We start from the raw sequence: 24,967 nt of genomic DNA, 5'->3' as shown, positions 1-24,967 counted from the left end.
TTCGCCTTTTGTGCCCCTATTTCTTTTTCTTTTCTATACCACAATGACATTGTAATGTTGTTGTTTTTTGTCAGACAACTAGTAAAAGTGTAACTGTAAATCCTACCCAATCTCTTTCAATCAGTATCCCACATACAGTAATGTGTAAATGTGTACTTTTACATCAGGTAATACTAACAGAGTGCATTGTTATATTGACAACATGACTAAGCATTTTGACTATATTGTGAACAATGACACAAGGACTTTTCATTCTGATGGCACTGATATGATCGTTGACATCCTTACTTTTAGATTTTGAGTAAGTTACAGGATTTTGCAGGTAATCCATTGCGTGGTGCGGTTTATACAAAGTGTTTTGAGAAATGCAAATACTTCTCTGCAAACATTAAGGATGATTAAAAAAAAAGGCACCAAAGCGAATGAGAAACTTTGCTAGGGTGTTGCTTGCTCAACCCAAGTCCCTCCAATAAAAGTCTTAATTTGTTTTCACCTGTTCATCAGCATCTTTTAGTTGAAAATATGTCTACTCGATTAGAAAAGAGGTACATACATTTTACTAAATTTTTGTTTAATAATTTGAAAAAATATACCAATTAATTTATTAAATAATTTATATTTGAATAATGAAAGTGATCCATGCCTTTACAAAAACAACATTCATATATTATGGATAAACAATGACATGATAAAACATAGGCTACTTAACTTTTCACTATGTCCTGTTTTCTTTTTCTAATAACAGGTTTGTGCGGGAAAGAAGCACGTGCTGTTCTTTGGAATATCCTGTGGCATGTCGGTATGATGTCTGTTTTTTCAAAACACATTCCATTTAGTAGTAAAAAAAAAAAAAAGAATAGTCATCATGACAACACCAAGAGCGATAACTATTACAATAGACATACTTCTAAAAGTCCACACAATAACAATAATGATAACGCAGTGTCGGCAAATAGAAACAATATATTTGAAATCACTTTCAGAACGATTTTTTCCAACTGATGAAAAACAATGACAGCCAATCAGAATCCATACTGCTTTCAAAGGGTTAGTTCACGAAAAATGAAAATTCAGTCATTAATTACTAACCCTCACCTCCAACTGTGATTTGGAATCTGATATGGGACACCTTCTTCCCTTGTAGTTAGTCAACCATATATTCTAATAAACTGATTATAATTCGTGCATGTCCATGTAATTCGATTTCACAAACTTAATTCCTATCGATCAGCTCAGTTCGACAAGCGTTCGTGGCTCGACTTGTCGAGACTGTTGTCCAAGATGGCTACTGTGTTTATACGCGTAATGGTCTTTATAAAGTATCTTCTTATTAACCCTTTAAGGACTCGAGCTTTTAAAGCGGCAGAAGACAAAACTGCTGCCTGGAAATATCTCTGTTCCCTCTCTGACGGCCACTTTTAACATTATGTTAAAAAATACCGACACTTAACTCACCTTTCTTCAGGCACCCCCCACCCAGGTACAGTGGAGCGCTTCCACCTCGAGGAGAGAATGCTCCTGTCCTTCTGGCAAAGGACGATCAAAAATGTGTTTTTGTGCCTGATACAGCTTCTTAAACAAGAAAATAATAAGGGGACTATTAATTGATCTCACTCTAAAAAAATGCTGGGTTAAAAACAACCCAAGTTGGTTTGAAAATGGACAAACCCAGAAATTGGGTTGTTTGAATGGGTCCATTCACTGGGTTCAAACAACCAAATTTCTGGGTTTGTCCATTTTCAACCCAACTTGGGTTGTTTTTAACCCAGCATTTTTTAGAGTGCATGTGAGTGACAGGTTGTTCCACACTTGTGCCAATTAACACACCATTATAAAAGAGAAGAGATGATGCTGCAAGAGGGAGGGATAGGGAAGATGGGAAGATGGGAGGGAAGATATTTCAGTTAAAGTGCGCTTTAAAGAATAAAGTCTTTTTTTTACTAAAGTGACTGCAGCCTAATAATCCTGCAGCCATCTGTGTAATTAAAGTTAATTTAAAAAAAAAAATCACTCACTGTCCTTTACTGCTTTTGTAACTATATTTGTAATGTATATTTTAATTATAAAGTGCAGTGTTATTTTATATCCTACAGTGTCTGTACTAGACCTACCTGAAAATCTTAAAACACTTTATTTCATTTGTATATTTGTTAATTTGTATTTTAATTACTGAGTGTTTACTTACTGCTGAAATTTATATCAGGCTAATTGTTTTGTTGAGCTTTTTTTTAAAAAGGCAACTGCGGGTTGGAGTTAATTGATAAGCAGAATCAGAATCTGAATGGTTAATAAAATGATACCCAACCCTATATAATGCATGCTCATATCAAAGCCCCCTGCAGGTAACCTGTGAGCGTGCTTCATGATGTTGTTCTGTTTCAAAGGCACCATTTGTTGCTGGGCAACTGGATTTTTGTCTGAACCACTTAGACATCTTCACCCCAGTGCTTCTGGGATTCAATCCTGTGCATATGGCAAGGTAAGGCTAATGTAGAAAAGAACAATGCCTCTGTCTGTATTGCAAAAACAAACTTTTTTAATCGATAGCAACAACAGATTGCTAAACTTGCCATCCTGACAGGAGTGAGCAAATGCAGGGCTGTTCATTTCATTTTAAAGATGTTGCCGAAAGGATGGCTGCAGAGCAGAGTCATAAAAAAGCATTCGTGATAAATCCTGTATTGGGGGTATGAGAAATTGCATTGACATAATTATTTAAATGAACACATAAACAAGAAACATCAATGTTATTACTGCTGTGTAAAGGATTCACTTCAAAATGAACATTTCCTGATATTTTACTCACCCCCATCTCATTCAAAATGTTCATGTCTTTCTTTATTCAGTCAAAAACAGTAACGTTTTTTGAGGAAAACATTTCAACATTTTTCTCCACATTATAGACTTACATTGCAACTAAAATGTTGAAGGTCCAAATCAATGCTGTTTCAAATCAGTGCAGTTTCAAACAGCTTCAAAGGGCTACACAGGCTCTGCACGATCCACGAATAGTTTCGGTCAAAAAAAAAAGAAAAAAAAAAAGAGTAATTGCGACTTTTTGCTCACAGTTGCAAGCTATAAAGTCAGAATTCTGAGACATAATCTCACAATTGTGCGAAAAAAGGTCAGAATTGTGACTATACCTCAGAATTCGGACTTTATATCATGCAATTGTGAGAAAAAAAGTAAGAATTCTGAGATAAAAATTCCCAATTTCTCTTTTTAATTTTATAGTGGCGGAATCCGGAATCGGGCTTCCATAGGGTTGATCGGCTATTTTTTTTTTTTAAAGTGGAAAAAGTGCGGAAGTACTGCCCCAAGTGAACATGTGAGGACTAATACTAACGGCCTTTACCAAAAAACACCTAATTTTCAACTACAAAATCACATGACATTATAGCTGTACCTTTTTTGGAGGGGCTAAAGTGTTTGTATTAGTCTTCGCATGGGCTTTGTAACGGGCCGGTACTTCCGCCTACATCTAGCGGGACCGTTTCGCCGAGATTGTGCAACCAGTGGCACATCCCAAAGCAGTGCAATATGAGAAACTGCATTGATTTGGACCGTCAACATTTTGGTTGCCATGGAAATACGGTGAGGAGTTCTTTTCGACTGAACAAAGAAAAACATGAGCATCTTGGAGGAGATGGGGTGAGTAAAATATCAGGAAATGTTCATTTTTTTCCACTTTTAAGTGAACTAATCCTTTAAGGAGTGTCCGCCTGTCATAGTTGCTGTAGTTGAAGAACTTTTGGTCTCTCCTTAGGCTGAGGCCATCAGTGGATCGTCCAGGATGAAAGGAGGCAGCGCAACTAAAATCATTCTGGAAACTGTGCTTTTGGCTGGACATGAAGCTGCATTTACAGACAAGATGATGACACCTGAGTATGTTTTCAATTTCAGTTGTTACATATACATACATAGGCTACATAAATCTTATTAAACTTAATCTACTGTAATTAAATGTTTCATTCAGATGCATGTCTTCCTGGATCACAGCGAGTGAGATGGTTTATGAAACTACTTACTGCCACGGTGATGAATTGGCAGCACTTATTCACAGAGCAGGAGAGAGGTACAACCAACATTTCACTGCTTCCTAATGGAGTTTTCCCATGAATAGGCTGTACTATATAGTAAAAGGTGGATAATTTATATTAATAAACCATTTATATTCATCATAATTAAAGGCTGACTCATGGTGGATTTCTGTAAATGTTTCAACAGCCTTAAGTTGAAAGCACATGTGTACTATTTTGGATGGCAAACTCTTGGTATTATAGGAATGACTGATGCCAGTGAATGTATCCCAACATATGGAGCAGGTGCTGTTCAGTCATTTTATTACATAATACGTTGTTTCATATTGATTATTAATTTATCCATTTGTCAAATGAGCTAATTGAAACTTTCAGTGCAGGTACACTTTCAAATGTTTCAAAAAAAAAATTTTGTCCAGATTTTGGGGACATCAGAGGTTTCATCAACAATGGTTTCAGCGAAATGAAAAACAACGAAGGAGATCTGTCATCTTTGGTGAGCTCAAAGCAATTGATTTAACAACTTAAAGCCATAGATTGTGCAAAAATGTAAATTTTGTCATAATTTACTCATCCTCATGTCCTTTCAAACCTGTATGCATATACGCAAAACTACTGTATTCTTTTTGAATATGAAACAATTGCAGTAATCGAACACTGTGGTAATATAATGTATTTATCTGAATATTCATTCTAATATTTACTGACAACTATTAATATCAAACAACTATTTTTAGGGGCCAGAATTCATAATTAGTCACAAGGATTTTGTGGACACCATCTTACCTAGCCTGAGTCCACATGACATGATCTTATTTCTGTTTACAGTGAATGGTGAGAAAACATGAATTTATTATGATTTAAATGCATTTGACAATACGGTCAATGTTGGAATATGCTTTAAATATATTTTTAATGTCTTTCTTTCGAGATGACCTACATGAGGTGAAGGCGCTGGTCAATCAACTGAGGCAAAAGACATCTAATTTGCATGCGATTGCTCATGACCTTGAGAAATTCACCTTTCCTGTGAGTAAAATCAGTAATCTGGATTTTTGCCTGTAGCACTTCTGAATAAATTTCCCTTCCATGTCTTACAAATATATAAGGCTGTTTATGTAATCAGATAAAAAAAATTTTGCATTGACTTAGCATTTTATTCTTCAGTTTGAATATAGAATAGTAATATTATGCAAGTGACATATCAGTAGGATTTTACAATAAACAGATTTTAGTTTATCAAACAAAGTATTTATTATATTTCCATAGAGATGACACAGTTCTCATGCAATAGGAGGAGAAAGAAAGATCTTTCTTAAGATGAAAAACAAGAAATGGTGCAATATTTTGCAAAGGGCATTAAAACAACTAATATTTTGCGAAAACTTTATTTTTTACTATATTGTAGGAAGGAGTTTGCAACATGTTTGAATCAGTCCTGAACATCACATGGCCTTTTTCTTCAGAGAATGAGAACTCAGCTGTAATGGTAAGTAATAGGGGTGTAACGGTACACAAAACTGACAGTTCGGTACATGCCTCGGTCAGGGATGGGCAGTATTTCAAATACATGTATTTAAAATACGTATTTGAAATACAAAATACTATTTTGTATTTTGTATTTTAAAGCCTTTGGAAAAAATCGAATGTAATTTGTATTTAAATACATTTAAGATGAGTATTTTTGTATTTTCAAAATACTCAAAATACTTTGAGCCAGGCAACCTCTTTATCAGGAGCTGTTTTCATGCATCTACTAGTTCAGACCAGACACGCCCCTCCCCCCAACATTCATTCAGGTGAGCCGCAGCTGTACAACCCTAGCCTGACAAGCCAGACCCACATCAAGATGTTTGGTCTGGAAACTCACCATTGACAGCTCAATCCGAGGGGCAGATAAACGGTTTTCTTTCAAACTCCCTCTGCACGCGATAGGATAGCGCTACAACCATCCAGAGCAACGTGAAGCGGAGAAAAGCTTAACTCCAAGTCTTCCAGAGTCACGGCCAAAGCTGATTCGAAAGACGCCGTTCGCCAGCGTCTGTGTTTACTAGAAGCATGCAAACGCAACTCTGCCGTCATTATGTTAAGCCCCGCCCACCGACTCTATACACGATGTGATTGGCCCGACCGGAGTTTGGTTTTTACAGCTCAGAAGTGTATTGAGAGTTGCTAGACGGCACTCGTGGCAGATTAGATTTGCTGCCGCTAAGGTGCGTCTAGATTTCTAGGCTAGTACAACCCAGCCTTGGATCGGCAACTTTACAAAATTGTTGGAATAAGGTGAGGATGTCATGGTCAATTCTACTTGTTGATTAAAGTAGCTTGTCAAATGTGTTTGAAGTATTAACGTTACTGCATGTTAGGGTTGAGTGATATCATATGACAATACATATCGTAGATTCGTAGCAATAATATAAAATGTGAATCGATGGAACTTTTTCTAAATCATTTACATAGATAGGCCTATCGGGGTAAGCACATATATCTGTGCAGCTTTTAGTGGGCAGGAATAATTGGAATGTTGGAGTGGAAAAAGAAGTGAGGGCGAATGAGTTATTGACGTAATTTGTGTTATTTTAACTGCCGCTAAAGGAAATTCAAATTCAAATTGAAAACGAAAGTTTCTAAGCAGTTGCACACATCTAAATGCTTTTTGGCATTCAGAATAGGCCCAGATAGATTACAGCCTGATATGGATACCTTCACTGAATTGCCAATTTCACATGTATTTGGTGTATTTTCAAAATACAAAATACTGTATTTGTATTTAAATACATTTTTCCACACAGTATTTTGTATTTGTATTTAAATACATTTTTCCTCACAGTATTTTGTATTTGTATTTTAAATACATTTCCATGTATCTATGCCCATCTCTGGCCTCGGTTTTGAAGTCACGTTTCAGTACAGGTTCGGTACAGCAGGGGAGAGAAAACTTTATAAACTGGTTTACTGACTGAAAAAAATTGTGTCTGTCCTTAAATTAATTCTAAAAGATAAAACAGATAATTACAGCTAATGCTGTAAAGTGTCAAATACATAGGAAGCCCTTACATGACATATATGTAATATAACAATACAGCTCAAATTAGCCTAATTCTGTTGCTATTTATTCTTAGATATAAAAAAATTACACTGAAATAACACAGTATGCAAATGTGTAAACTTCACATAAGGCAGTTTTTGCATTAACTTCTAAATCTAATTATAAAATTATGTTTTTACTCCTATTTAAACATACCCTATATTCAAAGGTCCCATTCTTCGCGTGTTTTCGAAGCTTTGATTATGTTTACAGTGTGCAATATAACATGAGTTCATGTTTCGTGTGTAAAAAAACCACAGTATTTTTCACACAATTTACTTATCTGTATACCGCTGTTTCCTCTGTCGTAAAAACGGCCTGATGATTTCCTTGTTCTATGACGTCCCTCCTTCAGAAATACGTAACTAGTTCTGATTAGGCCAGCGCTTCCCGCGCTGTGATTGGACAGCAGCTTAGCACACGTTGCCCGGAAAGGTCCCGCCTCTTACCATAACGCGCTCAATGTTATTGCAAAAATGTCTATATTGCCTTATCACTTTGAGCCGGAATCAGACCCGGAGAATATCGAAGAGGATCGATTACAACCTGCTCAGGAAAGACTTTTGCTGGATGTTTCAGAATGGTAAGCTGTCTATTCAGAAGTTTAAACTGATCATTACAAACACCAACAATCGATGGTGTCTGAATAAATTACTACACTTTTATATGCTAAGTTTTTCGTATAAGTTTCAATTACCATCTAACGTTAGTTAACAAAGCTAAACATCGTTGCACTTTGTGTCATGAGTTACATAAACTGTTAAACAGACCGACTTAAATAATAAAATACACTTACCGGTTGTGCACCATAAACAACGCCTTCTCCAGACAAAGAGGGAACTGCGTCATCTTTAAGAATAATCTTTCTGCGAATCCGGTGTTGTGTAATATTCAGTTCCTGTGAAAAACTGTTCCAGTGGGTGGAGTATTCATGAATATTCATGTTGGGTGTGTCTCAATCAGCTCCCTAGTTCAGTTGTCAGGGCACTGATCAGGGAGTCAGCCCATTGACTTATGTCATGATCAGTGCCCTGACTGAAGTAGGGAGCTGATTGAGACGCAGGGGATATGTCCCATGTTGTGGGCACAACCTGTTTCATGGATTATTTCGAAAAAAAGATAATGACGTTACAATACTAGGCATTAACTGCAACAGTCAGTTGACATTTTAAAAAGCAATTGTTTAGAATTTTAGAACAATTGAATAGTTTGTGTAATGTGATACATCGTCTGAGTTGTTGTGTAAGATTGATTAGACATTCAGATGTTTCATCTTATTTAAAAGCAATGTATGAGCGAATAACCTACACGTCAACGCTAACACACATTTTTTTCATGTCTTTATAGCTTTTTTATTTCATTTCTGAGGCTTTAATTTTAATTTGAATAGTAAATTTACTTGTACCACTCTGTCACATATTTTTAAAGCTTTATCAAAGCAAAATCTTTACATATAGGCTACACCTTCTGCTATACTTTCTGTCTCTATGATTTACTTTTCATATTCTCTATAAAATAAGCCACATATTTATAAGAAATGGCTTAAATTAAATATTTAGGTCTTCTTTATCACTTATACAGATATAGCATAGACATTAAAAATACTATTTTGTATTTTACAAACTTTTTTGATATATGCATTCAATTTCATCATGTCCTCTGTGCAAAGTAATCAGCTTTCACAAGAACTAAACCATGAAAAGGAAAAAAATATATACTAAAAATATTTTTAGATTATCTTGTAGAATACACTTAATTTACTGTCCCTGAAGTCATCTTACTTCAGTACATACTCTCGACTTCCAAAAAAGACCCCAAATTCCGTGGAGACCATTTTCGTAAATTAAGCAATCTATTTTTCCTGCTGCAATTCAACTGTACAAACTGAAGTAAACTTCAACTCTCACTCCTTCCTTTTTTGTAGTTTTTGAAATGTAATCTCACTCTTAAAGATCCACCCTGTTATAAAGCTATGTTTTGAAGAATGCTTGTCAGATAAAAAAATGTAAAACATATCTGACATAGAAAGAAGGTTATAGAAGGTTGTAGAAGGTTAGAATGTCTAAAATGTCTAGCCTGTTAGATTTTATAGGTCCATAGACCCGAAAAAGGTGAAAATTCTAATAGAATAATTGTATTTAGTGTATATTGCAAATTATATATATATATATATAGCAATACAGTCATGTAACTCAAGTGTTACAACAGCGGATTCACAAACCTGTAACACTATCGTCTGACGCAGAATCTCTCTCTGGCCGGTGAGGTTTAGTGTTCCTTTTAAAAAAAATGTGTAGTGTCCATGTTAACTATAGTTAACGACGACGCCGGTGAAATACAAAAGCCCGCCAATCACTGATGACAACGACGAAGAAGAAGATGTATATTCTTCTTCGTTAGTTTTTATTGGCAGTTGGCATTGGCAAACAAGCTGGGGAATTTGGGACAGTCTATGTGTGCGACGCATTGCCGACTGCCACACACACAGCACACACACGGTAAAGGAGCTTTTGTTTCATTTTTTGCCGCTCCAGTCTGAAAGACTGAGAGGAAATGGAACAAAATGATTTTTTTTTTTTTTTTTTTTACTAAAAGATTCGGGGCTTTTGACAAAACATTCGGGGCTTAAGCCCCATTAGCCACCCCCCCGCTCCGCCCCTGATTTGAGGAGCGTGCTGAATATTTTCAGTTCCATTCGTTTGCGTTGTATCAAGGCCACGCCCACAACTCGGGAACTATCATGAATATTCATGATTACTCCACCCACTGGAACAGGTTTTCACAGGAACTGAATATTACACAACACCGGCATTAAACTGATTGAGATTGAGGAAGCAGTCCTCAGCAAAATGTGCTGCACATAGTTTCATTGATCTCTACGTACAGCGTCCGTGGGAAGGCAAAACAAAGGTGATTTGCAGAGGTGGAAAGTAACGAATTACATTTACTCGCGTTATTGTAATTGAGTAGTTTTTCTGTGTACTTCTACTTTTTTAAGTAGTTTTAAAAATCTGTAATTTTACTTTTACTTAAGTACATTTTGATTAAAGTATTGTACTTCGCTACATTTTAAACCACATCCGTTTCTGAGTAAAAATAAATCATTAGTGCAAAGAGGGGAGGAAAAAGACCGCGATCCGGAAATGACTAATATTGAATAGAGGGCGCGGGAGAGAACATGCGCGCAAATATCAGATGGAGACGAACAAGACAGACATCAGTGACGCAGACCCAGGTGAAAGCAAAACGCCGTCGTGAACTCCAGACTAGTATGGAAATACTTTGGATATAGAAAAAAATAATGTGGTGTTGTCCTGGAGGATATCAAATTTGCACAAAATGTGGATGCAAATGAAGAAACACATAGAACATGTTCGGGCACACATCCCTCTGTGCAAATAAAGGTATGTTTATAAGGCCGATTGATTTCTGTGACGCAGAGGGAATCACGGAATCCAGTCATGAACATTAACTTTACATTATAACGTAGATTTGGTGTAATACACGCAAACTGGTGGATGAACGAAAAACTCGAATGTAGAGCTGTAGGCCTTAGAAATAAATCAAATCGCGACATGGTCTGTGAACATTAAAGCACAACATTTGTAACGCTTGTGTGTTGTGTTTGTGTATATGTCAGGAGATGGCGCTATAGTTCACCTGTTGTTACCTATAAAAGGTGTAGAGTAAGAATGGAAGGGTTGTTGCACCTGCTGTCAATCATGTAACCATCTGGCACTGTTGCTTTGTTTGTCCTGCTTGTGGACTGAATAAACACTTGAGAATTGGGAACTTTCTTGTCCTCATGCTTACCTGGAGCTAAACATAACAAATTGGCGACGAGGATTTTGCTGTCCTACATGAAAGATGTCTGCAGTTGCTTCTTTTCCTACGCCATTCTTACCATGTCCGGGTGAGCCGTCTATTCCCTTTGAAGTCTGGTTGAAGATGTTTGAGAACTATTTACTTGTCATAAATGCATCAGGAGATGAATGGCCAGTTGCAAGAAAGCGAGCTTTGTTTCTTCATTGCCTAGGAACAGAAGGTCAGAGATTATTCTATACTTTACCAAATCAAGGAGAGACAATGAAGGATGCTATTCAGACTTTAAAACTGCACTTTATTCCTCGACGTAATGTTGTTGCTGAGCGTCATGCATTCAGAAAACGAATTCAAGCCTCAGGGGAAACAATTTTGCAGTATGTTGCTTCTCTTCGGGACCTGGCAGCCACATGTGAGTTTGCATCTAATGATGATGAGATGTTGCGAGATCAATTAGTGGAGAATGTAAACAGTCATCGTATTAGAGAACGTCTGCTATTAGAGACTGATTTGACTCTTAACAAGGCTATCACGATTGCTACGCAAATGGAGGCTGTTGGTGAACAAGCTAAACTTTTTTCCAATCTGAATTCAGAACCTGTTCAAGCAATACAAGTGACTGGTGTGCCTGCTGTTGATCGTTACACAAGACAATCACCTTTGAAACCTCTGGCTGTGCCTTCAAAGTCGTCTGCTACTCTCTTGACTCGTGCATGTTACCGCTGTGGATCTACCAGACATCTTGCAAATGATCCCAGATGCCCTGCAGTTTCTGTAAAGTGCAATAATTGTCAAAAGGTGGGACATTTTTCCAGAGTGTGTCGTTCACAGCAAACACGTTCTGTCCATGAGATTGAATTGCCTGAGCTTCAGATTCTTTACATGCATGATTCAGTGTCTAATAAGATAAAGTGCATTACTACTATCATGACTGCATCAGCTTCTGTACCTGTGGAATTGATTGTGGATTCTGGATCTTCAGTTTCTATTCTGCCAAAATCTTTGTATGAAAAACACTTCAAGCAAGATGTCTTGCTGCCTCCTGCTGTTAAATTGGTAACGTATTCACGAGATCCAATACCAGTGCTTGGCTGTCTACCTGTTACTGTTACTAGAGATGATATGAACTGTAATACGTCAATATTCATTGTTGAATGTGGCACAGCTCTTCTTGGAATGGATTTGATAAATGGATTGCATCTTAAGTTTGAAGGTTCTTCTATTCTTCCAGGACATGTTCAGTCTTCAGTCCCTGTAATGCGACTTTCTGCTTCTGTGCCTGTTGGCAAGCTAGGATGTGCAAAAGGTTTTGTGCATAAGGTAAAAATTTCTCCAGATGTGAAACCTGTTCGTCAGAAACTCAGAAGGTTACCATTGTCTGTTCGAAATGCTGTTAGTGATGAACTGCAACGTCTTCTTGACCTGGGTGTTATTGAACGAGTGGATGCTTCGCAGTGGATTTCTCCAATTGTAGTTGTTCAGAAGAAGACGGGTGGCATTCGTATGTGTGTAGATCTGAGAGAACCAAACAAAGCTGTTGTTGCAGATTGTTATCCGTTGCCCCATATTGAGGAGATGATGTCTACGCTGTGTGGAGCAACTGTCTTTTCTACAATTGACTTAGAGAATGCTTACTTCCAGCTTTTGTTACATGAAGAAAGCCGTGATCTGACTGCATTTATTACCCATGAAGGGTTATTCAGATTCTGTCGAGTACCTTATGGCCTTGCCTCAGCTCCGTCTGCATTTCAGAAAATGCTAGCAACTGTACTGCAAGGGTTGCCAAATGTGGCTAATTATCTGGATGACGTTATTGTCTGGGGACACACAAAAAGTGAACATGATCACATGCTTAAAGTGGTTATTCAGCGTATACATGATGCAGGCTTACAGTTGAATGATTCAAAGTGTCACTTTAACAAAAGCAGTTTGCGCTTTCTTGGTCATACTGTATCTGCACAGGGTATTTGCCCAGATGAGGCTCATCTTAGTGCAATGCTTCATGCTCCTGTTCCTAATGATGCACATCAGCTCCGTTCCCTTCTTGGATTGTTGTCATGGTACAATAAGTTCATTCCAAATTTTGCCACAGTAGTAGAACCATTGCGTGCTTGCATTAGACAAGGTTCTGAGTTCAGTTGGTCAGATGAAGCTCAGAAGAGTTTCAGTACTGTAAAGGAGTTATTGCTTCAAAGCCCTGCTTTAGCATTGTTTGACCCTAACTTGCCCACTGTCGTTTCAACAGATGCATCAGATTATGGACTAGGTGCTGTATTCTCTCAAATCCATGAAAACAACACAGAGCGTATTGTTGCGTTTGCTTCAAGAACCTTGTCTACTTCTGAACGAAAATATTCAACGATTGAAAAGGAAGCTTTAGCATGTGTCTGGGCTGTTGAAAAATGGAGAACTTACCTCTGGGGTCGAAAATTTCTTCTACGTACAGATCATCAGGCCTTGACAGTGCTTCTCTCCTCTAAAGGTACAGACCGCGCTGGAATGAGGATAGCGCGTTGGGCAGAGCGACTCTTGTGTTTTAACTATGAGGTTAATTATTATCCAGGCTCTAAAAACCAGGTTGCTGATTATCTTTCTCGCCTACCCTTGCCGGCTTCTGATGAGGATCTTTCTGATACTGAGCCTGAGTTTGTTGCATTTCTGTCTTCTGAAATGTCTGCTGTGTCTCCAACTGAATTTGCTTCTGCCTCTGCCTCATGCTCAGAAATGACTGCGCTACGTGCTCAGATTGTTCGTGGATGGCCTTTTTCATCAGCGGCTGTGGATGTTGTTTTACGTCCATATTTTCAAGTACGTGATGAACTTGCTGTGCAAAAGGACTACGTGTTTAGAGGGTCACGTCTGGTTGTTCCTGTTTCATTACGACATGTCTTGGTGAGTCTGGCTCACGAAGGTCATCAAGGAATAGTGCGTACGAAGCAGCGCATTCGTGAACTTTATTGGTGGCCTGGTATTGACTGTTTGGTTAAGGAGCAGATTAAGAATTGTGAAGTTTGCTTGTCTTCTGATAAGACTACAACTCTCCGTGTTGCACCATTACAACCTGTACCTTTTCCATCTGTGCCATGGGAAAAAGTGGCTGTTGACATTGTTGGCCCATTTGAAACCGCTACTTGGGATTGTCGGTACATTATGACATTAATTGACTATCATAGTAAGTGGCCAGAAGTAGCATTCACTTCTTCAATCACAAGTAAAAATGTGATCAACTTCTTGACATCAGTCTTCAGCAGATTTGGACATCCTCATTACATTGTATCTGACAATGGATGTCAATTTAAGTCAGTGGAGTTTGCAGCATTTCTGAAAGAGAGAGCTATTCAACATCTACATACGTCACTGTATCATCCAGCTGCAAATGGAGCTATTGAAAGATTCCATAGAGTACTGAAGAGTTCTATTCAATCAGCGATTCTGTCTGGAAAGCCATGGAAATCAACAGTTACAGCATTTCTTCAAACTTACCGTGCTACTCCCCATTCTGTTACTGGACGGTCTCCTTCTGAGTTGCTCTGTGGCAGGAAAATGCGCACTCGCCTTAATGTCCTTCCTCCTCCTATCATTTGTAAGAATGCTGATGTGAGTCAGAAAGTGGCATTGTCCCAAAAGAAGATGAAAACATACACAGACCTCAAACGAAGAGCTTGTACTCCTGAGTTCAAACCAGAAGATTGGGTGCGTATAAAAATTCCAGTTCATGTTCCTAAAGGACATCCTAGATTCTCAAAGCCTTTGAAAATTGTGCGTCAACTTGGTCCATGTACTTACCGGTTGACAGATGGGAAAACTTGGCATGCGTCTCACCTGTCTCCAGCTTGTGCACCTGTGGAAGATGGCAGTGAGAGTGAATTAGTGTCCTTGCCTCTTCAGTCTGTCCCTTCCTCTACTGTGTTGCCTAAAAATGAACTTGTGAACTTGCCTACTCAAACTGCCTCTCCATCTGTTCCTGAAAGATCTTCATCACGAGTAAAACGCCCTCCACGTTGGTTGCACGATTTTGTCACTTAAAAAAAAAGAAAAAAATATATATATATTTTTACACTAATTGAATTTGATGTAACTATTGTATTGGCTTTGCCTATTGCACCAACTTTGTATTTTGGGGGGGAATTTACAGTTCTAAGTAATGGGGGAATGTTGTGTTTGTGTATATGTCAGGAGATGGCGCTATAGTTCACCTGTTGTTACCTATAAAAGGTGTAGAGTAAGAATGGAAGGGTTGTTGCACCTGCTGTCAATCATGTAACCATCTGGCACTGTTGCTTTGTTTGTCCTGCTTGTGGACTGAATAAACACTTGAGAATTGGGAACTTTCTTGTCCTCATGCTTACCTGGAGCTAAACATAACATTGTGTCCGGGTGAAAAATGCGGATAGCTCACTTAATATATCTGGAGTGGATGCAAACACGGAGGCGATTGACGTCAAACAGATCGCGCTTTATTTCCCGCTGAACTCTGATCACAAACTCCATTTCCGTCCACAGCATTACTCAATAAAACAAAATAACTGACTGTTAGCAACAGAAAAACAGAGAATAATCCCCACACATGGGTGCTCAAAACTCAGTGCGCACATACACAAGATGCAGAACTCGTTTTCAGGGAGCGCGCGCAGCTCTTAAAGGGGCCACACTATATTTCTACTCGTTACACATTGAATGCTATATGAATATATGATCTGCTTGTTCTCTCTCTGTGAATGAGCTGCTCCGTCTACTACATATGGACTCTATTATTCTTAAACATTTTTACGAATTAATGATAAAAATAAGTTGTTAATCTAATTCATAATAATTTATTGAATTTAGTTTATTAGACATGTTTTATTGAAATTTTGATTAACAAAATAAACAAATGGTTTTAAGTTTGTTATAATAAAGCATTTGTTCAACCAAATAAAAAAAGACCAATCTTCTTCATTCATTTAACATCATTTTAACAAGTGATAATAACCATCATTTAATAATAGGTACAGTAAATGTTTAATTGATGTTTTCTGAGATAGTTGTCATATCGTGAAAATCTCATCCTATCACAACCCTACAGGGGAGAGTCCCCCACCCCCACTGTTAAAAAAGTAACTTTTACTCTGAGTACATTTTAAATGAGCTACTTTTTACTTTTACTTGAGTAAATTTTTAGACCAGTAATTTTACTTATACTTAAGTAAAATTTCATTGAAGTAACAGTACTTTTACTTGAGTAGAATATTTTGTTACTCTTTCCACCTCTGGTGATTTGACTCCGGGGTGAAAATAAAAGCGTTTCAATGGCATGGCGACAAACACACTCTACAAAAAAACGATTTCTATTCTCGACCTGCGAGAGCAAAAGGACAACGCCCTCGAATTTGCGTGTTCTTGTGGGCGGAGGGTTCGTCAACAAACGGTTTTAGTTGCGTCATTAAACCTGGAAGTGCAGAGGTGTAGTCCAAACCGGCCGTTCGCTGTAGGCTTTGAAAGGGAACTTCTGTTAAATAAAATATCTCGCTTGGCATTGAACTTTGAGTTTTATAATTTTACAGGTATTATGTATGCTCTAACAGCAACATTACACACTAACTAAAGTCTGAAAGATGGAATCGCAAAGAATGGGACCTTTAAATAATGAAGACATCACTAATAGGTTAAGAATATAAATGCTAATAAAGTGCATATATTTAGCAAAAGAGTTAATTTCTCGAATGAACTAACCAGCTGTGGACACTTAGTGACTAACCTGAGGTAAATGTAAATGTAATGCTACGTTACATTGTTTACAGGCTGTTTAATTGACATCTTCCCGTGGTTTAAAAACTGATTGAGCGATTACACGACATATGATACGTTTCAGTAAGTTGTAATGTATAATCATATCCCCAGATATTGATGTTAATGTTCTGCATGTAAAACAAGTCAATTGTTAACTGTTAAATATTGCATTTGGTACTGTTTGGTACACATGTGCACCGTACCAGAAGTCCTGTATCGAAATGGTTCTGTATGAATACATGTACCGTTACACTCCTAATAAGTAATATTTATTTGTCATATTTATATTATAATACCTAGCTGAAAAAGTTTAATAAAGTAAAGATTTCTTCTTTTATTTAACAGAGACAGCACTGGGAGCTTTCAACCAAACTGTGTCTTAATGCGATCAGCACAGGAGCTCATGTACTGAAGGGAAAAGTCTACATGAATTACATGATAGATCTCAGAGTAACTAACAGCAAGTTATACAGGAGAGCCATCAACATCTTACAGGTATTGTATTAGTCATGAATTGTCTGTACTGATCTCTTAAAGGAACTATATATTGAAAGCCATGCAACTATTGAAAGTACTTTGCCAACACCATGACATTGTAACAAAGAATTTTGCATACGCAAACACCAATCATATTTTCTTCAGATCTTTTAGCTGGTTAATTTTAGCTTTCAGTTTTGAAAAGTAATTGAGCTGGAACTGTATTATGACCCCTGTGTGAGCTTTATGGTCGATTTAATTATATGCCATCACTGTCAGCGGTTCACAGGCAGCTTCACAACAGAGTGTGAGAGTGCTCTTCTGAGAGCCATCTACAGTACGGATGAACTGACTGAAGACATGATATCAGCAGATGTCCGCACACACACAGATGCGGCGAACAGACGGGAGCGAGTAAGAACTGGTTTATTTATCTTGAACATTTGAAGACTGAACAGACTGAAGTTTTAAAGATTAAAGATAATGGTCAGGTTACATAGCAATTACTTTTAAAGTGTCCCTATTATGTTTGTTTTTTTATATTCCCTTTCATGCAGCTGTTTTAAATAATAAAGTTATTGTAAAGTTATATACCACCCAAATGAGGTGTCTGTAATCCGACGGCTCTACGGCACTAGATAAGACATTTGCATAATGACGGCCTATGTTTTACGTTGTCCACTCACGTTTCACAAATAACTTGACCCGCCCTCAAGAATGTCAAATCTTGAAGTTTCAGAGCTGAAAGCTTCCTTGTTAGTAAAAGAAAAGCTTTTATAGACATCAGGCCCAGAAAACGACGCTCTCAAATCAATGACTTATTAGAAGGGTGAAACGCTGCCTCTATGTGTACGCTTCTTCTGTAGCTCCGCCCACTGACTTGTGGAGCTAAACTGATCACATTACCTAGCAATAAACACGCCGAAGATAGCAAAATAATCGTTTATAAATAAAACACAGGTCGACACTGGATTTGCAGATAGATTGAGATTACAACACAATGCTGTGCCTTCTATATTGGATACAACAGAAATGGTGCAGCACACTTATGAGAGTAAAACATGATTTTTATATGCGATAGTAGCTATTGCATTACGTTACAGATCGTATTGATTGTGTGTACGTAAAGTGTCTAACAGAACATACCAGCACGCTGTCACCGGCTGGAGAATCCCTTATTTTTTGGTTTATTGCGAGATCAGACTCCCAGGGCTCGCAAAGCCCAACGTCCTGGGGCTATGTGTTTTCTGTGTGTTTTCTGGGCTACCAAAAGGTAAGCACGTCGGCAGGCTGGTGAATCTTAAAAGGGTCATATAATGCCATATTTGTGCAAATTAATATGATTCGTTAGTGTCTAAATGAAAAGTTTGTAATATACTTTAATTAAAAATTCTCCTTAGTATTGTAAGAAAACACTCATTTTACCTGGAAAAAACAGCTCTGTTTTCACCAAGCCATTCCATTGCATACAGCTTTAATGCTAATGAGCTTTGCTCACCTTGCCCATCTGTTCTGTAGGGTGCTTTACGCACACGCACACGCACACGCACACGCACACGCCCTTAAAGGGCTAGTTCACCCAAAAATGAAAATTATTTCATTATTACTCACCCTCATGTGGTTGGACACCTGTAACACCTTCGTTCATCTTCAGAACACAAATGAAGATATTTTTGTTGAAAGCGGATGGCTGAGAAAGGCTTCAAAAATGCCTCCATTGGGATTCAGTACATTTCCACTGACCCACTCACAAGACCCATAAAAGGCACTAAAGATTTCGTTACAAAGTCCATCTCACTACAGTGGCTGTACAATAATTGTACCAAGCGGCGAGAACAGTTTTTGTGCGCAAAAAAAAAATCAAAATAATGACTTTATCTGCCAAGATATTGTCTTCCGTGTAGGTCTCGGACGTGAACTCAAGCAATAGCGGTGCTCCTCCTCTTCCGGGTCATGAATTCGCTATGATTCGAACGGCAGAGCTGCGTCATATTCTCGTGCATGTGTCGAGTTCACGTCAATAATTTGGTGGATTATATGGTTATTTTGATTTTTGTGCGCACAATAACTATTTTCGTCTCATTGTAAAATTATTGTACAGCCACTGTAGTGAGATGGACTTTGTAACGAAGTCTTTAGTGCCTTTTATGGGTCTTGTGAGTGGGTCAGTGGGAATGTACTGAATCCCAATGGAGGCATTTTTGAAGCCTTTCTCAGCCATCAGCTTTCAACAAAAATATCTTCATTTGTGTTCTGAAGATGAACAAAGGTGTTACAGGTGTCCAACGACATGAGGGTGAGTAATTAATGAAATAATTTTCATTTTTGGGTGAACTAACCCTTTAACAATAGTTTATTTTGGAGAAAGATTGGCAACAGAAGTCTCTGTGGACACATCTGTGCAACCGTATTAATTTGAACCCTGAACAAGATGGTGGCCCGGCGAGCTGGACGTTTATGAATGGTTGGTTAACGTAATGTCACTTTGTTCTATCTTTGTATGTTCTGGCAGGTTAACGTTAGCGTAGTGAGATACAAAGGTGCAGCAGGAACACGAATAGTTGGTACCGATAATTTTTTTAGGAGAAGCTTCTTAGCAAAACCTGCTTTTATACTGACCCTCGTTTATAAAGCAGGTCTGGTGAGAAATGCTTCACGCGGCACAAACATGAAAGCAGTAACGTTGATCGGGGTAATATTCCCTTCAAAAACAAAACTTTTCAGTGGTTTGGATTTAGGAACATCAAAATGACTATTGTGTTCATTATTAGACCCAAGAACAGAACACCACAATCGCTTAGATGCCATTCTGCTCCAGCGTATCAACAATGGCGGACTGTGATGACAACGACAAATTGAGCTCGCTCAGGGTGGGTCTGTGGTGAAACGCTGCTGTCAATCTTCAGTCGTATTAGGGGCGTCCGACCGTGTGACGTCACACAACGAACGGCTTGATGTGAGACAGGAGAAAACGTATAAGGAGATTAAAAAAAACCACTAGATGGTTTTTTATCAGTATAGTATGGTTGTGCACAGGCACTGTCAACACATTTCCATACAATCAACTTGTAAAAGTGCATGTACCATTATATGACCCATTTAAATAGTAAAATAGCATTCATTTCTGGATCTCCGTTGTGTTTGATGGGTGTGCGCGTGTGTGGTTCACGCTTATATCCACCGTTCGGGCGGACCAAGTGATAAAAAAAAAAAAAATCAATCATGGGTGGATGAGAGATAAATCATTGTGTTTGTTTGATAAATATGTTTTGATACTGAGCCCTGTCAAAAAATTATTCCGTCCGCTTTCAAAAACAATCCCTCCCTCATGTAACAGGGGAGCTGAAGCTCATTAAATATGCAAATCTTATCAAATCCTAGCCGCGGGCGTTTACTTCTAAGTCTTCAGTGCAACCCAGTGTTTTCGAGAGAGCCTAAAAACCAGTGTAGAAAATAAACTAATTCTTATTAGTGATGATGTTTTTTATGAAGGAATGTAAAAACCATGCAAACGTCATAAGTCAACCTCAGACAATAGTATTAAGAAAAAGCCAGTTCATGACACCTTTAAAAGCAGGATTCGCAAAAAGTTTGCACTTGAAAGATGGGTCAGTACCCAGTTTATTTGGACCAGCTTGCTCCTCATAATCAAAACCTGTAAGTATGAACCATTTTTTATGTATATATTTTCTCAACTGATCAGAACCGAACGCTGACAGTATATATAAACATAGAAGTCATAATCAGTAGGGGTGTGCATTGGCACTGCCTTCACGATTCGATTACGATTCACCAGGTAACGATTCAATTCAATTCGATTCTACGATGCATTGTGATGCATCAAAATTCTACTGCACACAAAGCAAATTTTTCATCAGTCATGAGGCAATAAAAGCAGATATTAAACAACAGATTGTATTGGCTGCTATGTGTCTCCTGTATCTTTGACATAAAAGTTATTAAATAAAATTAAATGTAATTAAATAAAATAAAATAAAATGCAATTAACCCTTAAAATCATGACTGTTTCACCAAACATTCTTACATATTCGGGTCGTTAGCGACCCAGATCTATATTTAACATGGATAGACCTCTACCTGTCGTGATAATATATAAAACTCCTGATTTTAGAGTAACAGCTACAGAAGAATAAAATAAAACCTATTTCGTTACCTTTTGGAGCTTGGAAGGATTCAGTTTGAGCAGATGTTTAATACCATCATCATATGACCTCGTCAGAGCTCGTTTACCAGTATATTCAGCATCTGCCTCATATTCGCGATCTCCAGCATATTCTCCAAACTCATTTTCAATGTCTTCAAAATCAATATTTTGATCACTGACAGCTTCTTGACCACATCCATCATCAAGAGACAGTGACACTAACATATGATTGTGTTTAGTACTTGCTCTCTGAAGTAAATCACTGAGTCGTTTCAAGTTTTGCAGATTATAATTATTGTTTCGTTTTCTGTCAGAGGTAACTATGAGTGAAACGTCACTTCATCATTGGGTATCAGACATTGCCACCTTGTGGAATAAAGGTGAATTGCGGCATATTTCGTCATTATAGATTAATTTATTATTGTGCAAAAAATATATACGTACAATCCTACACATCGGATCGTTAGCGCGTTAGAGCGTTTTAAATAACCCGTCTATCGCGGTCATCTCCCTCCGCCTCAGCCATCTTCCTTGTTGTTGTTGTTATTCTCCCGGAACCGGAAGTATTTGAAACTTCACAACTTTATCATCCGCCAGAAAATAAACAGTGACATAATCGATTATGGCACTTTGCCGCATCAATGCTGAATTGTTCATACCCCGCATCGCGATGCATCGCCGAATCGATTATTGTTGACACCCCTAATCAGTCATTTCAGCCTTGGAGAAACTACATACAATACAGTGAGGGTAATTACAAACAACCAATAAGACATAACTTAAAGGGGTCAAATAATGGTACATGCACTTTTACAAGCTGATTGTATGGAAATGTGTGTTGGCAGTGCCTGTACACAACCATCCTATAATGATAAAAAATCCATCAAGTGTTTGTTTAAAATCTCCTTATGTTTTCCCCTGTCTCAAATCGAACCGTTCGATGTGTGACGTCACACGATCGGACACCCCTCCCACGACTGCTGCGTTTCATCTCAGACCCACCCTGAGCGAGCTCAAGCTGTCGTCGTAAACATAGACATCATATAGGTTTCACAGTCCGCCATTGTATAAGTAGAGGTGCTGGGTGATTGTAGTGTTCTGTTCTTGGGTGTAATAATGAACACTGCAGTCATTCTGATGTTCCTAAATCTTAACATTTAATTCAGCTGCTCCTGAATAAAGATCTGTACCAGCTCTTCATGTTTGTGCTGCCCCTCCACAAGAAGTTGAAACACTTGCAGCTAAAGTTTACAGGGTAACGTTAAATTACGGCACGCTTTCTATGTATGATGTTCTCAATACAATTCATAATCCCACGTTTATAATGAACAACATGTAATGGTTATTGTGTTATTACAAACTGTGTACGCTGGTTTTAAAGTTGACATGGATGTGGTAAGTTAACACTAAGCTTAATTATGTAGATGGTTTATAACGGTGTCTGTTACTGTCTAAAAATAAATTGTGTTCAGGGCCGGCCCGTGGCATAGGCGGAATAGGCAAAATGAGTGATTTTTCCGGGGTTTATTCCTGCTACTTTTTATTAATATTAATTTGAAATATTACTCAAAAAAACCTTAAATAAATCCCATAGACTCTTCCCAGACCCCTGCCCAGCGAGTGCTTTAGTGTTTTCGATACTGAACGTGTGATCAGTTTAACGTTGGGAATTTGTTGTCGCGTCGCCTCTCACACATCTAACAGACAGAATTGCTTTCGTTTTTAATGTGCTTGTTCGCTCGCCCCAGATAGTGAAAGTTGCCTAATTATTTATGACGGCTGGCCAGTGTGTCAAAAAGACCGAAGCCCTCTGATACAGGAAAGATAAGGAATAAGGGGATAAAGACAGAGGTAAAGTGATGAAATGAATGAACAGTTTATCTAATTGCATTATCTGAATATGAATGTTTGCTAACTAAATTCTGATATTTTTACCTTAAACTTTATGTAAGCAGCTGTTCTGGGTGATCAGAATCTGTAAAAAATCATGTTAATTGTTTATAAACATAATATATATATATATTTCTTTAGCCTAAAGTTTTTACTCAGTTGTGCAATTGTAAGGGGATATATGGCGTTTTTAAAATGTATTTTCTGAAATTAGTAATGATATTTATATACAGGTTTATCTAAAATAGCTTAAAAAAATAAAATGCACACTAAATATAAAAATTTCTTTAAAAATGGTGAAAACATGAGAATGCGTAGTTTAGTGGAGGATACATACATACATTCATACATACATACATACATACATTTTTGTTATGTGTGTGTGTGTGTGTGTGTGTGTGTGTGTGTGTCCTTGTTTATATTACATTGTGGGGACCAAATGTCAACATAAGTATGGTAAAACCTGAGATCACCTACATTGTGGGAACCACCCAACGGTCCCTACATTTCAAAATGCTTATAAATCGGATGAGTAAAAATGCAGAATGTTTCCTTTGATGGGTAGGTTTAGGGGCAAGGGCAGTGTGTGTATTAGTTTGTACAGTATAAAAACCTTTACGTCTATGGAGAGTCACCACAAATATAGTGAACCAGACACGTGTGTGTGTGTGTGTGTGTGTGTGTGTGTGTGTGTGTGTGTGTGTGTGTGTGTGTGTTTATTTAAATGTTTTATATAAAAACACAACCAACATATAAAATCCTTGATACAAGGGGCACCAAGTAAAATCTTGCCTAGGGCAGCAAATTGGTCAGAGCCGACCCTGATTGTGTTGTTACGCATCACTGGCAAACATCAGTAAACACAAAGCATTCATGCTAACATTACCCTGCCAGTAGATAAAGACAGATCAAAGTGACATTACATTAACCAACCATTCAGAAACGTCCTGTTTAGCCTTAAATGTCGAATGGAGCTGTCATCTTGTCCTGGTCCGGCTTGTGAAGCCAGGGGTTGAATTAGATTCAGGGGCAGGCCGCTTAGTAATAGGGACCTGTTAACCTGGTTGCTTGTGCTGTAACACTGAGCTTGTAACACTGTGGGGATAGTTTTTAGGTTTTGGCGGTGCAGGCTTTGTGCAGTGTGCAGTGGCACGCACTGTGTAGTGGGCGCAACCTACGCAACCACGGCGATGGCGGCAGAGTGACGAGAGCTTCGGCTTGAGTTTGTTTATTTACTCTAGTATTCTCTGTCCGCGGCAGTTCTTAGCGCGACTGAACGAGAGAAGAGGAAGAGTGAGGAAAAAACTGTCTGTCCGTGGCGCTTCTTCAGCACGGCAGCGGCATTGTGACGTGAGCTTCGGCTTGAGTTTGTTTATTTACTCTAGTATTCTCTGTCTGCGGTGCTTCTTAGCGCGACTGAACAAGAGAAGAGGAAGAGTGAGGAAAAACTCTGTCTCTCCACGGCACTTCTTCAGCGCGACGGAACGAGAGGGGAGAGTGAGGAGAGCTGGGCCGGGCTATTGGCGTGCAGCTGCACTGCGCTTTACATAGATACCTTGATTAATAAAGTTTTGCTTCATATTCTCGTGAAAAGGAATGTTTCCCATACGCATTACGAGGAACCTCTTGAAAGGGATCTCTTTTTCTCCCAGACCTGGTGCTGTCTGCGTTTCCATTGCGGTCTAAAGAACTGTCAAGATTAGTCCAGTGAAGTCG

General features: G+C 38.2%; 1 protein-coding gene across 6 annotated transcripts in view; it reads left to right on the top strand.

Annotated features, from left to right (window-relative positions):
* gckr (glucokinase (hexokinase 4) regulator) overlaps positions 1 to 24,967 on the top strand; it is a 38,405-nt gene that overhangs the window by 7,610 nt on the left and 5,828 nt on the right. For 3 of the 6 annotated variants that reach the window (XM_067456057.1, XM_067456058.1, XM_067456056.1), the window contains exons 7-18: positions 746 to 799; positions 2,385 to 2,479; positions 3,486 to 3,651; positions 3,767 to 3,885; positions 3,977 to 4,075; positions 4,228 to 4,325; positions 4,421 to 4,536; positions 4,778 to 4,874; positions 4,972 to 5,069; positions 5,449 to 5,529; positions 17,065 to 17,214; positions 17,476 to 17,610. In XM_067456057.1, coding sequence (XP_067312158.1) covers positions 746 to 799; positions 2,385 to 2,479; positions 3,486 to 3,651; positions 3,767 to 3,885; positions 3,977 to 4,075; positions 4,228 to 4,325; positions 4,421 to 4,536; positions 4,778 to 4,874; positions 4,972 to 5,069; positions 5,449 to 5,529; positions 17,065 to 17,214; positions 17,476 to 17,610 — 1,308 coding nt within the window. Of the gene's footprint in view, positions 1 to 745; positions 800 to 2,384; positions 2,480 to 2,581; positions 2,688 to 3,485; positions 3,652 to 3,766; positions 3,886 to 3,976; positions 4,076 to 4,227; positions 4,326 to 4,420; positions 4,537 to 4,777; positions 4,875 to 4,971; positions 5,070 to 5,448; positions 5,530 to 17,064; positions 17,215 to 17,475; positions 17,611 to 24,967 lie in introns of all 6 variants that reach the window. The other 3 variants (XM_067456059.1, XM_067456061.1, XM_067456060.1) reach the window with 3 other exon arrangements.

The sequence above is a fragment of the Pseudorasbora parva genome, chromosome 10 (genome assembly GCF_024679245.1).
Source record: "Pseudorasbora parva isolate DD20220531a chromosome 10, ASM2467924v1, whole genome shotgun sequence".
Classification (NCBI taxonomy): Eukaryota; Metazoa; Chordata; class Actinopteri; order Cypriniformes; family Gobionidae; genus Pseudorasbora; species Pseudorasbora parva.
The sequence above is the reverse complement of the archived record's forward strand: the minus strand, read 5'-3'. Positions and strand labels throughout refer to the sequence as shown.